Consider the following 16,261-nt stretch of genomic DNA (forward strand, 5'->3'; position numbering starts at 1 on the left):
CTGGATGTCAGGATTAGACACCCACCTTCCCTTCTGCTTTGATCATGTGGGAGGTGCAGAAAGCTTCCTTCTGTGAGCATGTGCAGTAGAGGTTGATGTGGGTGCCTTTTCACCCACTGATGGGAGAGCCCAATGGGGGGGTGCATACCCACACCATTTTGTGGTCCTGTCTTTTTTCTGCTCTTACAGACATAGCAGCCATTTTGTGCTATGCCATGCTCCCCACTCTGGCCATTTTGAGACTGGTGGCACAATCTTAAAACTTCAATGCGCCTGTTGGTCCCCACAAAACTGGCAACCCCTGGTGTAAAAGGCTCTAATTCTACATTAAGATTAAAATCTAAAACATACATTCCAGCAGCAAATGGTGATTTAGCTAACCGAGTCCTTGAATTTATCCCAAATCCTGAGCAAACTACTATTTAAAGAGGAGCGCTTGCAGCATTTCAGGATGGAATTATAATTTTCTTTATTCTTTACACCAGCTTTTTGTGCACCATTTGATATCATTTGTGATTTACATAACAATTCAATTTGATCTCTGTACGCACACCTCCTTTTCTTTTGCATCTTTCAAACTTGTTTACTTGTTTCTGGGTTTTTCTGAACCCACAAAAATATGCAATTACAGACTGTACACTGGGTCTCTTCAATCTTTACTGGTAGGAAACAGCAAATCATCAATCTGAGTGCAGCTATATATCCAGTGTAAGATAATTTTAGCTTCTGCCTCTTTTCTCTTATGCCAGGAACATACATGAAGTGAATACATGTATTTGAAAATCATGTGATTGACACAGCATTACTGATAACACTCACAGCTCTCCTCCTTCTTTTCCGTCTTAGCCACTGCAACTCAGACAGGAAGGGCCATTCAGAAGTAGAGTCATAATCTATGGAAGAAAAATATAATAGCAAAGAAGTTTCAGCTTCATGGCTTTATCAAATTGGCCAATAAATCAATTTCCTGTGGACCTAACAGTTTGTGTCTCCTTTCCACCTCTGCACTGGCGCTTCTCCTGTTTCTCCTCTCTGATGGACTCCATCCTTTGTTTCCCCCAAGATCTGGTAACCTAGAGGTCTATTTCAAATCTGCCATTCTTAGCCATGTTGTGCAAGCAAATGGGCTGCCTAGATCTTTTTTCTTTTCTTTTCTGGCCTTCAGTGCAGGGCTGACCTTACCACTACTGCTGTCTCAAATTGCAATTGCAAGGGTCATATGTAGGGAGCAGCAGATTGGCTTACAAAATCAGCTGTGCTGTCCCCCAAATTCTCTATCTTCACCCTATTAAAAAGGGCTAAAAGCCTGTCTATTTAGACATGATTTTTGTTGTTTAATGTGCTTAGCTGACAACTTTATTTACTGCCGTTTACCAAAATTCTCAGACACAGTTTCCCCAAGTAGATCTTTCACCTTGGAACCACTGAACGGCCTCCTTAATCCTATCCCTGGTGTCCATGACTACCCAAAATCACACACTGATTCACACTACCAGTGCTTCATCAGTTGTGGCATCAGAGGACACAGAGTCCAGCTAACTAGAAATCAAAAAGGGACAGATTCCTCCAGAGAATCAATATAGGTGGCACTACCAGAACCAGAGAGTAATTTACTACTGGGGTTTAACTACTGCACACCTGACCAAAAAATTATATAGATAAAAAAGCTACACATTTTGAAATGCAACAGTTCCATGAGCACTGGCAAAAAAATTTAAACAACTGGAACTTGATTGCCACATCTGTAGATGACAATGAAATCCTAACATTTTCACCATTAAGGTAAATATCAGATTGTCACTAAAAATGATTCTTATTTTTTGAAAAAGAAAAAGGGATATTTTAAGAAAGGAAGATCATGAACCATATTGCTTATGTCTACCTAGTTCTGCAGGACGCAGGTGGCGCTGTGGGTTAAACCACAGAGCCTAGGACTTGCCAATCAGAAGGTCGGCGGTTCGAATCCCTGCGACGGGGTGAGCTCCTGTTGCTCGGTCCCTGCTCCTGCCAACCTAGCAGTTCGAAAGCACGTCAAAGTGCAAGTAGATAAATAGGTACCGCTGCGGCGGGAAGGTAAACGGCATTTCCGTGCGCTGCTCTGGTTCGCCAGAAGCGGCTTAGTCATGCTGGCAACATGACCCGGAAGCTGTACGCCGGCTCCCTCAGCCAGTAAAGCGAGATGAGCGCCGCAACCCCAGAGTCGGTCACGACTGGACCTAATGGTCAGGGGTCCCTTTACCTTTACCTAGTTCTGCAGGGAAATTGAGCATGTTGGTCTCATTCAGGCAGAGCCAGCCCACCCATAAGGCAGGGTGAGGCAGCTGTGTCTGGTGGCATCCCTCCAAGACATCATCCACTTTCTGCTGCCCAGTTGGTTTCCCCGAATCTAGGGGCAGAGAGGGACTGGTGGCAAAGCTCTGTGGAACACCTCCCCTCCTGCTGAGTTGGCAAAAGGGGGGGTGTTTCGCCACCCAGTTTTGCAGCCAAGCCAGGAAGGGGGGAATCTCCCCTTCTGCCCAGCAGGGGCAAAAGCTGTTGCGGAGTTTGCCCGCCCCCCATCATGGGGGTGGCAACGAGGTGCTTCACCTAAGGTGCTGAAACCCCTCAGGTCACCCCTGTTCAGGGAAGTTTTTAATGTGTATTTTTGGTCTCAGAGTGGCTGGGGAAACCCAGCCAGATGGGCGGGGTACAAATTATTATTATTATTATTATTATTATTATTATTATTATTATTATATTCACCAGACCCACCCTCCAAGTCCCCATCTCCACCGACTCCACCTCCCACCTTTGCTCATTCAGAAGGAAGGACTGAAAGGAGAGTTTTCACATGTTTGGCTAAACATGCTTATAATCACCCCCACAATCAGGAACCCTGGTTACATGAGGCTCTTAACCACAGGAAGGATTCTAAGTGTGTTCTCCAAATGTGCAAAGGATCCCTCTTCAGATTTTCTGCTCAATATGCCACACTCAGGGTTGGAAACAGTAAGGATGGAGACAATGATGGAAGCAGGCACAGCCTTGCTCCACCTCCACATTTTATTTCTGCACACGTTCAAAGAACATCCGAAGAGGTTTCTAATGCTGCAGCATTCAAATACAGACTGCCACCAATTGTTTCAGCCTTGTAATAATAATGATTATTATTTATACCCCACTCATCTGGCTGAGTTTTCCCAGCCACTCTGGGCGGCTTCCAATCAAGTGTTAAAAACAATACAGCATTAAACATTAAAAACTTCCCTAAACCTCCTTTCTGTTACAGCAGAAAGTTAAATGATTTATAACTGACAAAGTTGTTGTACAGTGGTACCTCAGGTCAAGTACTTAATTCGTTCCGGAGGTCCGTACTTAACCTGAAACTGTTCTTAACCTGAAGCATCACTTTAGCTAATGGGGCCTCCTGCTACTGCCGCACCGCCGGAGCACAATTTCTGTTCTCATCCTGAAGCAAAGTTCTTAACCTGAAGCACTATTTCTGGGTTAGCGAAGTCTGTAACCTGAAGCGTATGTAACTTGAAGCGTATGTAACCTGAGGTACCACTGTATAGCATTTAATATCACTGCAACAGGGTATCAAAAGTCCCATACCAAGGTCTTCCAATTGCTTGGAAGTATTTGTTCCCAACGTCCTCTGGATGACATGTGGTCTGCCTGTACTTCTCTGTAACAAAAGAGAAAAACATGTCTGTCAATCATGGGACAAATTCAAGCTCAAGACATTCTAATTTATGGAATATTGTTCATGGGTATGAAGCTCCGCCCTTTAAATTAACTAATATTGCAACAACAATTAATCCAAATGTACAAAGCCACACTATGAGATATAGTGAGGAATTCAATGTCATGCCATTATTATTGTTCTGTCTGGCAAGCAGCAATGCTTGCGCTGATGAAACAATCTCCCCTCTCCTTCCGTCATGGACTTGGCTAGATGCAGAGGAGTGGGGGGGGGGGAGGCACCAGCTGGGGAACCCTTAAGAGAACCCCCAGGGGAAGAAGGCTCAGAGCCAGCAGAATGGAGGTGGGACGACAGTAAGCGGTTAGACGGAGAAGACTGGGAGGAGGAAGTTTCGGAAGCTGAAGAGGAAACAGGGTATAGTGAGCAGGAAGAGGCTGGGGCAGAGAGCCTATATCTACCGTATTTTTCGCTCGATAACACGCACCTGACCATAACACGCACATAGTTTTTAGAGGAGGAAAACAAGAAAAAAAAATTCTGAATGAAACAGTGGATGTATCATTTTTGTGCTTCATGCTGCGGCCACAGACATGTGATTTGACGGTGAGTTTGGGGTAGCCCAATGCAAAGATCCTGAGGATCCATGTGGATCCATGCTTTGTAACCACGTTTTTGCACCATTGCAGCCCCAGGCAACAGTGGGTGCGTGATTTTTTTGGTGCAGGCTGTAGCCATGGACATGCTATGTGATCTGATGGTGAATTTGGGGTGACCCAATGCAAAGATCCTGAGGATCCATGAGGATCCATGCTTTGTAACCACGTTTTTGCACCATTGCAGCCCCAGGCAACAGTGGGTGCGTGTTTTTTTGGTGCAGGCTGTAGCCATGGACATGCTATGTGATCTGATGGTGAATTTGGGGTGACCCAATGCAAAGATCCTGAGGATCCATGAGGATCCATGCTTTGTAACCACGTTTTTGCACCATTGCAGCCCCAGGCAACAGTGGGTGCGTGATTTTTTTGGTGCAGGCTGTAGCCATGGACATGCTATGTGATCTGATGGTGAATTTGGGGTGACTCAATGCAAAGATCCTGAGGATCCATGTGGATCCGTGCTTTGTAACCATGTTTTTGCACCATTGCAGCCCTGTTTTTGCATCAGATCATTGCTATGTTATCTGATGGTGAATTTGGGGTGACTCAATGCAAAGATCCTGAGGATCCATGTGGATCCGTGATTGGAACCACGTTTTAAGTAGGGAGGGAAGGAAAAACATAGAAGCGACAAGGAGAGGGGTGTGCAGAGAAGCAGCTGGCTAAGAATGCAGGAGAGGGGTTTTACCGGAGGGAGGAAAGGAAGGCAAAAGTCCCCCCCACACACAAGCCAACCAGCTCTCTCTCTCTCCCCCCCCCCCAACCTGCATGTTGCCTTCGAGTCCCAGACGCACGGAGAGGAATTAGAAGGACGCTCTGCTGCTTTCCACTCTGCTTGCCTGGAGGGGAGGGGTTTTCTCTGCTCTTTGTTCCGTTTGAGCAAACACAGTAAGGAAACAGAAGCGGGTGGGCAGTAAGACCCTGAGGCAGAGCTTCCTCCTTTCAAGGCTTCCCTTCTCCGGACGATTTGATATTTGCCTGATTTTTGCCTTCACTCGCGCTTGTCAGCTCCAGGGACCACACATTCGCTCAATAACACGCACAGACATTTCCCCTTACTTTTTAGGAGAAAAAATCTGCGTGTAATAGAGGGAAAAATACGGTATTTTCCACACCACATCTTCAAATACAAGGGAATAGTCCTGATCCTCTGAAGTTTGCCTAAAGTCTATCTACTGAATCAGAGCTTCCCTGAAGCTGGATGCCTTCAAGGGAAAAGGGGAAACTGCAATTCCATCTACACATATAGTAGTACTCATTTGCAGTTAAGATTTTGAAATGCTCATTTGCCCATTAGCAAATGCTCAGGTTTAAAGTTATATTTCAGCTTTAAAAAAAAGGGGGTGGGGAAACAAAAAAAGGGGAAGGTAATTATTTGCTTGCTTAAATTTCAACCTGATAAGCAAAAATGGACACATATATGACTAAAGATCAGAAACCTGGGAGAATCCAGGTTTTGTCATCTAAATGCAATGGCATTCCTATTCATAGAATATGAAGATTATTCTTTATTCATTAAATAAGGTAATGAATATTCAAATATAGCAAACAAAGTCAGTTATACATAAATCAGATTGCAAACATATTACTATCCTACAGAATTCTTATCTTCTATTCAAACCTATCAGTTAACAAACCAAAACAACACCTACATAGCTTAGTATTAACTTACCGTACTGTGAGTCAATTCCAAAGGCTCTATCAAATATAGGTAATAATTATCTTCAAACATACCACTAGAATATAAGAAAAAACATAGATTTAAGAGAATCAAGTCAAGGAAGCTATACCAGAGTAGGCATTTACAGAATCATCAGTACTGTTTCAGACTGGAATATCTGAGTACAGAGCCCATCAATTTATTTAATATAGTTATAAGACTGTTTAGGGCAAACACTCCAAAAGAGGCTTCCCAAAACAAGATATAAAACATAATCTTAAAACCAGAAAAAAATGAATAGTGATAACCATCAATAACATTAAAATAACATAATAAATTTAAAAAAATAAGAAATTGTCCAGTAGCACCTTAGAGACCAACTAAGTTTGTTCTGCGTATAAACTTTTGTGAGCATGCACACTTCTTCAGATACACTGAAACAAAAGTCACCAGACCCTTATATATACAGTGGCACCTCTGGATGCGAACGGGATCTGTTCTGGAGCCCCGTTTGCATCCTGAAGCAAATGCAACCCGCGTCTGCGAGTGTCGCGATTCACCGCTTCCGTGCATGACGTCATTTTGAGCGTCTGCGCATGCGCGAGCGGCGCAACCCGGGAGTAACATGCTCCATTACTTCAGGCTCGCCGCGGAAAGCAACCCGAAAATGCTTAACCTGAAGCTATTTCAACCCGAGTTATGACTGTAGTGGGGAGGGTTTATATACTGAAAACTATGGAAAGACCTGGTCTGAATGTTGGATTCTTGTCTCATTACACATGCTAAAGCTATTTCTGGTCATCTGCATACTACCCTTGCTTTTTCCTGTAGGACTAATTGCAGTCATTAACAGTCGTCAACAGGTTTACTATACCCATTGAGTCAATCACACATCTCCTACTACCCTCCTAAGAAAAACCCCACCCCACCATCCTACTATATATAAGGGTCTGGTGACTTCTGTTTCAGTGTATCTGAAGACGTGTGCATGCACACGAAAGCTTACACCCAGAACAAACCTAGCTGGTCTCTAAGGTGCTACCCAACTATTTTTTAATTTTTTATTTCATCTGTGTCAGACCAACACGGCTACCTACCTGAAATTAAAATAACACTCAGCTCCGCAGAACCATAGAATCAGAAACATACCGTATTTTTCGCTCCATAAGACACACTTTTTCCCTCTTAAAATCTAAGGGGAAATGTCTGTGCGTCTTATGGAGCGAATGTGTGGTCCCTGGGGCTGGCGGTGGGGAAAATCCCGGCTTCCCCCGCCAGCCCCACAAGCTCCTGAGCAGCTCTGGGGTAGCCCGCGAAGCCTCCGCAGGGCAGCGGGGAGCCTTCATCCCGCTGCCCTGGGGAGGCTTCGCGCGGCTATCCCTGGCTTTTGCGGGAGGTGGGGGAAGGGACAGAGCAAGGCTCTCTCACTGCCCCCAAGAGCCGCATTTTCCCCCCTTGAATCCCCCCCCCAAAAAAGTAGGTGTGTCTTATGGAGCGAAAAATACGGTAGTTAAAAATATCTAGGAAGTATCTAGGAAGATCCCCGTAGTTCATCCAAGCATTCACATCAGCTGCTCACCTTTGATTGAACTGGAATCTGAAATCTGAGGCTTCCCAAATAACCCCTTCCTGGCCACCCACCCTGTGCCCCTTCTCTGCAAGCCTCTCATCTTCCTCCGCAATTCCTTAAAGCATTCACTGCCTGTGAGGTGGCAGCAGAAGCATCAGAAGGGCTCATCAGGAGAGGGAGACTTTCCCCCCCCCACCGTCCCATCCTGTAACTATGTTGCAACTATACAGGGCCGTCTTAAGCATATCCGGCGCCGTGGTGCAAAGATCCCTTCGGTGCCTGCCCCCCGTTTCCCAGAGTTGTTGACCTTTTTTAAGGGGGGAGGGCTAAAGTTTTTTAGGAAAGGCTGCTCCCGCCCTTGCGCTGCTGCCCCATGCTGCTCGCGCGCGGCTGGGCATCGGCTCCCGCAGTGGGATCATGGTGTGGCTCGCCGCACCACTACGCCCAATGGTAAAGACGTCCCTGCAACTACATAAACTAGCAAGATTCCTGAATTGCAGGGGTTTCGACTGGATGACCCTTGGGATGCCTTCCAACTCTAAAGTTCTATGGTTCTGTGATAATACCAGTACTTACTGGAGTCCATTGCATGTTGAAAGCGCAGCTTTGGAGTTCTCGACACCTCTGATGTTCCCATGATAGTAACAGTGTTCTCCTCCCTGAGGAATAAAATGGACAGCTTCATTTAAGGTTTTTGCAATTTGTTTATAAAAGGGTTAGCGTTCACCTGGACTGTATAAGGTAAGTGTATGCATAAAGGCTATACAGGGCAAAAAGCATGTCTTCTTGAATTCCAGCATTTTTTAAGGAAAGTACAAGAAGCATGTATTTCTCCTAAATGAAACAAACAAACAAAAAGCTACACTGAATTAATGCAGTTCTAAACAGACTTAGTAGTGATTCATCTAAACTTTCCACTCAGTGAGTAGGATTAGAATTTTTAAGAATTCAAACCTTTAACTAATGTTTCCAAGGAAAGTTCTTGAGGAATCATCAGTCCTATATTCTAATAAACTATAGATGTATCTGCTTCATTTATGATGTTTTAAGAGCCAAAATACCTACTAACATGTTTTTATTATAATAATAATCTATTGCTCTTTTTAAAAGGAGAACACAATATTTACAGAGTTAGGAATACAATCAATTGACTGATAAGGAGTCTGTGGTTTAAGCAGTGCTTTTTTCCTGGGAGGACGCATACCCTTAAACATTTTGTGAATCTTTGTAGTTTTGTCCATTTACTGTATTTATTTTTCCTGATTTGAACTATAAAATGGTGATTTTCTCAAGTCAAAATGAGAGTACCCCTAAACGTTGTTTGTTTTTTTAGAAAAAAAGCACTGGATTTAAGTAATATGACGTATAATCTGAATCTATTATACAGTGGTACCTCGGGTTAAGTACTTAGTTCGTTCCGAAGGTCCGTTCTTAACCTGAAACTGTTCTTAACCTGAAGCACCACTTTAGCTAATGGGGCCTCCTGCTGCCGCCGAAGCACGATTTCTGTTCTCATCCTGAAGCAAAGTTCTTAACCTGACGCACTATTTCTGGGTTAGCGGAGTCTGTAACCTGCAGCATATGTAACCTGAAGCGTATGTAACCCGAGGTACCGCTGTATTTCTATCTGAAACCAGAGTTGCTATCTTCACTTTGTTTTCTAAGATCAATGAATAAAATAAAGATCTCTGGAAAACACTGCCCTGTGAGAGGAAGAACAAAATAATGATTACTAGCTGATCAAGAAAGTAAATGACAAAGCAAATTAGCTAGATATGCAATGATGTACTTATTCTCTCTGGTCACTAAGGAACACAGGAAGAGCGTACTACTAACTCTACTCTGGCAAAAACTGTTAAGATAACAGAAGGCCCAAATGCCTCTGCAGTCAGCCAGTGCTTTCAGTAAAACTGTATGCTATGGTTTGCACATTCAAAAGGCTTATTGCAAAGGTCACAAAGAAGCAATTATATGTTGGTCTTACAGCAATTATTTCTAAATTATTTCATCTCAGTTTCAAGTCTCCGCATATGGGCAATTTAAATATAAATTTAAAAATTAATTAAAATCTATCCTTAAATTAAATATTAAAGGGCTATCTTTGACCTTCAGGGTAATAAATCAGTTCTGCATTTGGGGGAAGTAATGGTACCTGCTATGGAACACACGATTTCAAGGTTCTTCTCAGTGTTCCCAAATCAACTGAGTCTGTAAATATCCTCAAGGAAATCTAGATCAAGTTACTGCAGCATGCAAAGATGGTGCAATTGCTGACTCAAAGGTTCTGTGTAAGACTCATGACTCAGCAACTCCAGAGCTGCTGATAATGCAAATAGTCCCTTTAGCATTGAGTAAGGGCCAGGAAGATGGTTTTTTAAAAAACAAAAACAACACAACAACTATATTTTGTAAATTCGTTTGAAGGCCAATGAAGTTGCTAGGTTCCCAATTTTTCAGTTTTATTGCAGCTGTGCATATGAGGTAGCAGTACATACAGCAAGCCCTTCCACAGTGCAACAGAGAAACATGAAACTGAGGGCAGCACAACATCTACATGCAGAGAAATGTGGAACGGTCCCAGGATTACCAAAACTTCCTCACCACACATAAAAGTTAACATCCAACTGTGAGATCCAACAATTATTTCAACACTGATTCCCTTTTGAACATTAGAGGCATACTCTAAAAAAAAACCCATAGGATTTCCAGGTTTGGACATCGTCTACACATGCATGGTGACTGAAGCAAGGGAGTAAGCACACAAGCCAAAAAGTTTCCCTCTGATCTCACATGTACAGAAGCAAGGGGAGAGATAGCATCTAAACAGGCCCACAGTCTCAAGTCTCTCAAATCCTTATGGAAAGTTTTGAAGCACCATCACCTGCAAAGGATAATGGTAATGCCGATCTCTGTAAGTAAAGGCGGGATAATTATGACCTAAGGAGGCATGGTTCCATGCAAGCAGCCAGACTGAGAGCACTGCAATGAGGTAGGCAACGTAGTTTTACGTTCCACTAATCCTAACAGACCTATACAAACTTACCGTATTTTTCACCCTATAGGACGCACTTTTTCCCCTACAAAAATGGAGGAGAAATCTGTGTGTGTCCTATGGGGCGAATACAGGCCTTCGCTGAAGCTTGGAGAGCGAGAGGGGTCGGTGCGCACCGACCCCTCTCATTCTCCAGGCTTCAGGAAGCTATCAGCAAGCCTGGGGAGCCCGCAGGAGTTCCCGCAGGGCTCCCTAGGCTGCGGATAGCAGCCTGACGCCCGGCGTGCGGGGCGCCCTGAAGCAGAGCGCCCCACGCGCCGGGCAGACACCCCCACGCTGCGGATAGCAGCTTTGCTGTCCAGCGCGTGGGGCGCCCTGAAGCAGAGCCCCCGCGCACCGGGCAGATATTCGCAGCCTGGGGAGCCCTGCAGGAGTTCCCGCAGGGCTCCCTAGGCTGAGGATAGCAGCCTGCTGCATGGAGCTCGGGGCGCGCTGAAGCAGAGCACCCCATGCTTCGGGCAGACATCAGCCAGCCCCACAAGCTCGGGGGACAGCGGGGAGGCGCAGCGCCGCCATCCCGCTGTTCCCCGACCTGGTTTGGTTTCCCCGACCTGGTTTTGGGGGGGAAATAAAGGAAAAAATTGTTTCCTTTATTTCCCCCCAAAAAAACTAGGTGCGTCCTATGGGACGGAGCATCCTATGGGACGAAAAATACGGTAATAGTACAGAAATGGGTAAAGTTAGAATACCAACTTCTACACTTTTGGACAGAACTTGAACAGGTGAGAATTAGTAGAAATCTGCAAACATTTACGATACGTTTAAGATATGCCCTACTTAATGCTGTAAGTTCCATAAACCATAAAATGCATGATCTATGCTTTCAGCAATGAATATACATCAGGTGGCTACAGTAATTTTGTTAACACTTGGCATAGGAAATTTCACTCGGTACACATCTATCAATTTAATGGCATACAGGAAAATATGATTAAATATAGCTCCTCTAAAACAAAAATAATTACGTTTGTTAAGTGGTTCCTAACTGCCAAGTGTATACAATCTGTAATTATTATATTATAGGCGGCAACCATTTTAGGAGTGTCAAATTGACGCAAGATCGCCGATGTGCAGGTCCTTTTCTAACTATTGCAATATGCTTCCAGACAATGCGGGGTGCTTTTTGGTGGCGTGGTATCTGTAAGCTTGCTAACAGAAATGATCCTGTTACAGATGTCACTACAGGAAATGCACTTCAAAAACTGCCTAGAGTTTGAAATGTGCAAGGAAAGGGGGGGGGAACATGTAGAGGATATGCTGGTAAATGTTCACTCTTTGGCCGGGATAAAATATTTCTACATTACCTTTGAATATTGTGGTTTTCCTTCCTCATAATGAATCTCCACATAATCAGAGGATAATAAATCACTACAAAGAAATGAGAGAAAATATATATGGTTCTTTAAACAATACTGCTAGAAAACCTGCATGTGCTCAGTATGGTTATCTATCCATTCAATATTTTAACATAATTCATCCTGCAAGCAATAAAGTACTGAAGAATATTTGCCTTGATTATTGATTATCACAGTTAATCTACCATATTGACTTGTACTTTTTTTCTATGAAAATTAAGATTAGATGTATTCAACTATGGTGTTATTTTAGCATTACTTACACCCAACTGAACAACTTTATCTTAAGAAACACATGTGTGTACACAAATATTATTAAAATTATATTATTATTGTATATTTATTTATACCCCTGCTTTTTCCCTGACAGGACCCCTTGTTTTACAGATAAAACAAGAAACCCTAAAAACAAAGAAAAAACAATCATTTTAAAAAGTAAACATTAATAGAATTAAAACTTGTTTAAAACATACAAATAATTACAACACAAACAATAAAATAAGAAGAACAAAGCTTTCACATGCTGCCTTTTATGTTTTTGAATGCTCAGGACAACCTATCAAAAGGAACATTATAGTATAACAATGAAACCAATACACCAAATTAGGAAAGAGAAGAGTTAAAAAAGTGAAATGCATCAGCGAACCCTGGGAGGCAAAGGCCTGCTGGAAAGGAAATTCTCAACTAAGAGGCAGAAGGCTACCAAGATGGGGACAGGTATCAGCCCAGAAAATAAAAGAAATGGGAGAACTGTTAAAGAAGATGGTGGATACTACCAAGGCTGTGGGTAAACACAAGCTAAAAAAATGTATTGACTTGTGAAAACATTGTTTTATCGATATCTCTAACAGAACATGAGGATCAGTCACTAGATCAGAGGTTGGAAGAAAAAGGCTTGTACCCACACGCACAGAATACAAAGGGGGTCAACTCAGAGGTGGCGAAAAATCCTGGCTGTGAGTCCTGGAAGACCTGCTCCCTGCCTTGCAGGCATAGCTGTCAAGCGTCCCTTATTTGGCGGGACAGTCCCTTATCCCAGCGCCATGTCCCACTGCTGTCCCTTATTGATGATGTCCCTTAAATAAGCTACTGAAGGTAATGGGGCCCTTTCTATGTCCAGCTGTCCTTTGTCAATAACAAATTGTTGCTGTTTTTTTGTGTTGAATATGTGCTATATGGTAATTTATGGACCTGATAGGTATCTAAAGCCATTTGCATGCAACAAAATATGTATTTTATCAAAGGAATTGTTGATCCCTTATTTTGGCTGCTGATCCCTTATTTTCGAGGCTGCTGGTCCCTTATTTTCAAATCTGTAAGTTGGCAGCTATGCTTACAGGCCTTCTCCCAGTTGGCTTGGGAGGACAGGGCCCTGACTGGCTCCAGCTACAAAAGTTGAGGCTGCTGAAGCGACCATCTTGGCCATGGGTAGGCAAACTAAGGCCCGGGGGATGGATCCGGCCCAATCACCTTCTAAATCCAACATCTCTGGGCTATTTGTGGGCCATAGGAATTTGTTCATTTCCCCAAAAAAAGTCTGTTCCCCCCCCCAAGGTCTGAGGCACAGTGGACCAGCCCCCTGCTGAAAAAGTTGCTGACTCCTGATCTTGGGTGTCTCTTAGGGCTTATCCACACTTAACTTTTGGCTTGTGCTTTCCAGGCGCAGGTCTGCGCTTTAAAGCTCTGTGTCCAAGTGTTCTTTTTCCACCTCAGACCTTTCCCTGCGAAAATCCGCTCTTTAAAGCTGAAGTACAACAAACAGCAAGTTGAGTTTTCTGTGGATTGCCGTTTGTTCCAATTCGGCTTTAAAGAGCAGGTTTACGCAAGGAAAGCTCTGGGGCGAAAAAAGGGTGCTCACAGAGCTTTAAAGCACATACCTTGCCAAAAAAGCAAGGAGGAAAGCTAAGTGTGGATAAGCCCTTAGTACAGACCCAGGTCATTGAGCCTGAGCTTCCACAGCCACCAGTCACCATAAACCACCAATGGCAACAGCAGCATGTATGTTCGAGAGGTGATATTTTATTTTATTCTCTTGCTAACTATGCCTCTTTAAATGTGCATTTTATATTTGACTTCCTTTAGTAATGTTTTCATTTGAAATGTTTAAGAACTTTTTTGTTAATTTTGCTGCGTTGAATGTGCATTCTACCTCCTTTGTAATGTTTTATTTTAAAATCATTAAGGTAATATATCAGTTTCTTATCAATTCTGTGGCTTGAAATGCATACTTTATATGCGACTTTCTTCAGGTCCTTGCAAGCTGCTCTGAGAACCTTTTCTCAATAGGATAAAATTGCTTCAAATAAATAACAAACATTTTCACAGCAGTGCAGCTAAAGGACACTGTTGCAAAGCTTCCCTGCCCTTGAAAAAACTGATAAGAATCCTTAAAGGAAGAGGGGATAATTCACCTGTGCAAACAAACAGTGCAAATGAACACTGAGTGTTCCCTGCAGTATAGTGTCTCCCCAACTACCCTCAACAGGTCATAACGCCATTCTGCTAGTGTGATAGATAATTGCCCTATCTAATTTTTGAAAATAAATACTATACAATGACCTGGAACAACACGCTGCGGATGTCTGCCCGGCGCGAGGGGCGCTCTGCTTCAGGGTGCCCCTCGCGCCAGGCGGCAGGCTGCTATCCGCAGCGTGGGGAGCCCTGCGGGGAACTCCTGCAGGGCTCCAACACGCTGCGGATGTCTGTCCGGCGGGCGGGGCGCTCTGCTTCAGGGTACCTCTCGCGCCGGGTGGCAGGCTGCTATCCGCAGCGTGGGGAGCCCTGCGGGGAACTCCTGCAGGGCTCCAACACGCTGCGGATGTCTGTCCGGTGGGCAGGGCGCTCTGCTTCAGGGTACCTCTCGCGCCGGGTGGCAGGCTGCTATCCGCAGCGTGGGGAGCCCTGCGGGGAACTCCCGCAGGGCTCCAACACGCTGCGGATGTCTGCCTGGCGTGAGGGGCACTCTGCTTTCAGCGCGCCCAGCGCTCCAGGAAGCAAGCTGCTATCCGCAGCCTAGACAGCCCTGTGGGATCTCCCGCAGGGGTGCCTAGGCTGCGGATGTGTTCCTGAAGTGCAGAGTGTGGCCCAGAAAAAGGCACCGACCCCTCTCGCTCTCCAAGCTTCAGCGAAAGCCTGCATTCGCCCCATAGGACGCACCCAGATTTCCCCTTCATTTTTGGAGGGGAAAAAGTGCGTCCTATAGGGCGATAAATACGGTATTTGTGCACTAAAGTGCCCTCCTCCACAATTTCCTTTAAAGGAACCTTTAAAAGCCCTTCTTACCTCTGCTTTCTTCCTATCAGGCTTATTTGCTGACTTTTCCCATCTCTAGAGTAAAGCAATTCTTACCCAGCAAAACTCCTGTTTTTCACCTGCTTTGCACCTTTCTAATGCACACATTTTTATGGTGACAGTAGATAATGCTAAGCATGACTCTGAATGTCATTTCACTGACCATGATGGAACAGAGAAGTTAGGTGTTAGAACCTAAATAACTTCTAGTTCAGCTAAAATGCAATTCCCGAGACAAATTTATCAGTATGTGAAAGATGTGCTAATATGCGAGTCCACATTTTAAAATAATTTAACCGGTTGCAAATCCAGTAAGTTTCATAAACATTCTTTTCTCGCTCCAAAAGCAGTCACGCTACTAACAAAATAATCAAAAACAGATCTTAACTGAACTTCAATAAGAGAATGGTGCTTCTGCACAGCTGACAAATATTTGTGCTGATGCATTCTCGCTTAAAATGGCTGAAACAGTCAAGCAAGGACCATAGAAGCTGACCATGCCTTTTTCTGGGCCACACTCTGCACTTAAATTATTTAATTTCCTTTTACTTTTTCTCCAGTTTTATTTATTTTCATAAATCGCCTTTAATCCTGTCCATCATGACTAATAAAACCTAGCAGGAAGGGATTTACTGGATGGAGCAGTTAATGGCTCACTATGGGAGGGAGTTATAGCCACGGCCTTGAAAGAGGTTGTCCTCCTGCCATGATCCAGCAATTTAAGAAAACTACTGTTCAGTCTCTAATATTCTCTTAATGGCTGAGGTGATCGAAAGAGAGTCAACCAGCTGCAGATATGCTTCGCATAAGCAGATTATCTAGACCCACTTCATTCTGCTTTCAGACCCGGTTTTGAATCAATACTGAGAAGGAGTGATGGGCAAGAGGTAAGTGAAGCATGAGAGTGTAAAAGGGCAGGAGTGTGGAGGGATAGAAGCCTTCTCACTTCTAAACCGACTCATAACATTTCACAGATCTTACCTTGTTATGGT

At 44.0% G+C, this 16,261-nt stretch overlaps 1 protein-coding gene across 8 annotated transcripts in view; it reads right to left on the reverse strand.

Moving 5' to 3' along the window:
- ADAM23 (ADAM metallopeptidase domain 23) overlaps nt 1–16,261 on the reverse strand; it is a 77,099-nt gene that overhangs the window by 47,958 nt on the left and 12,880 nt on the right. For all 8 annotated transcript variants that reach the window (XM_053361912.1, XM_053361921.1, XM_053361904.1 and 5 more), the window contains exons 4-8: nt 11,928–11,991; nt 8,148–8,230; nt 6,014–6,077; nt 3,595–3,667; nt 820–893 (exon numbers count right to left, since the gene is read on the reverse strand). In XM_053361912.1, the coding sequence (XP_053217887.1) occupies nt 820–893; nt 3,595–3,667; nt 6,014–6,077; nt 8,148–8,230; nt 11,928–11,991 (358 nt within the window). The remainder of the gene's footprint in view (nt 1–819; nt 894–3,594; nt 3,668–6,013; nt 6,078–8,147; nt 8,231–11,927; nt 11,992–16,261) is intronic.

This window comes from Podarcis raffonei, chromosome 1 (genome assembly GCF_027172205.1).
Source record: "Podarcis raffonei isolate rPodRaf1 chromosome 1, rPodRaf1.pri, whole genome shotgun sequence".
Classification (NCBI taxonomy): domain Eukaryota; kingdom Metazoa; phylum Chordata; class Lepidosauria; order Squamata; family Lacertidae; genus Podarcis; species Podarcis raffonei.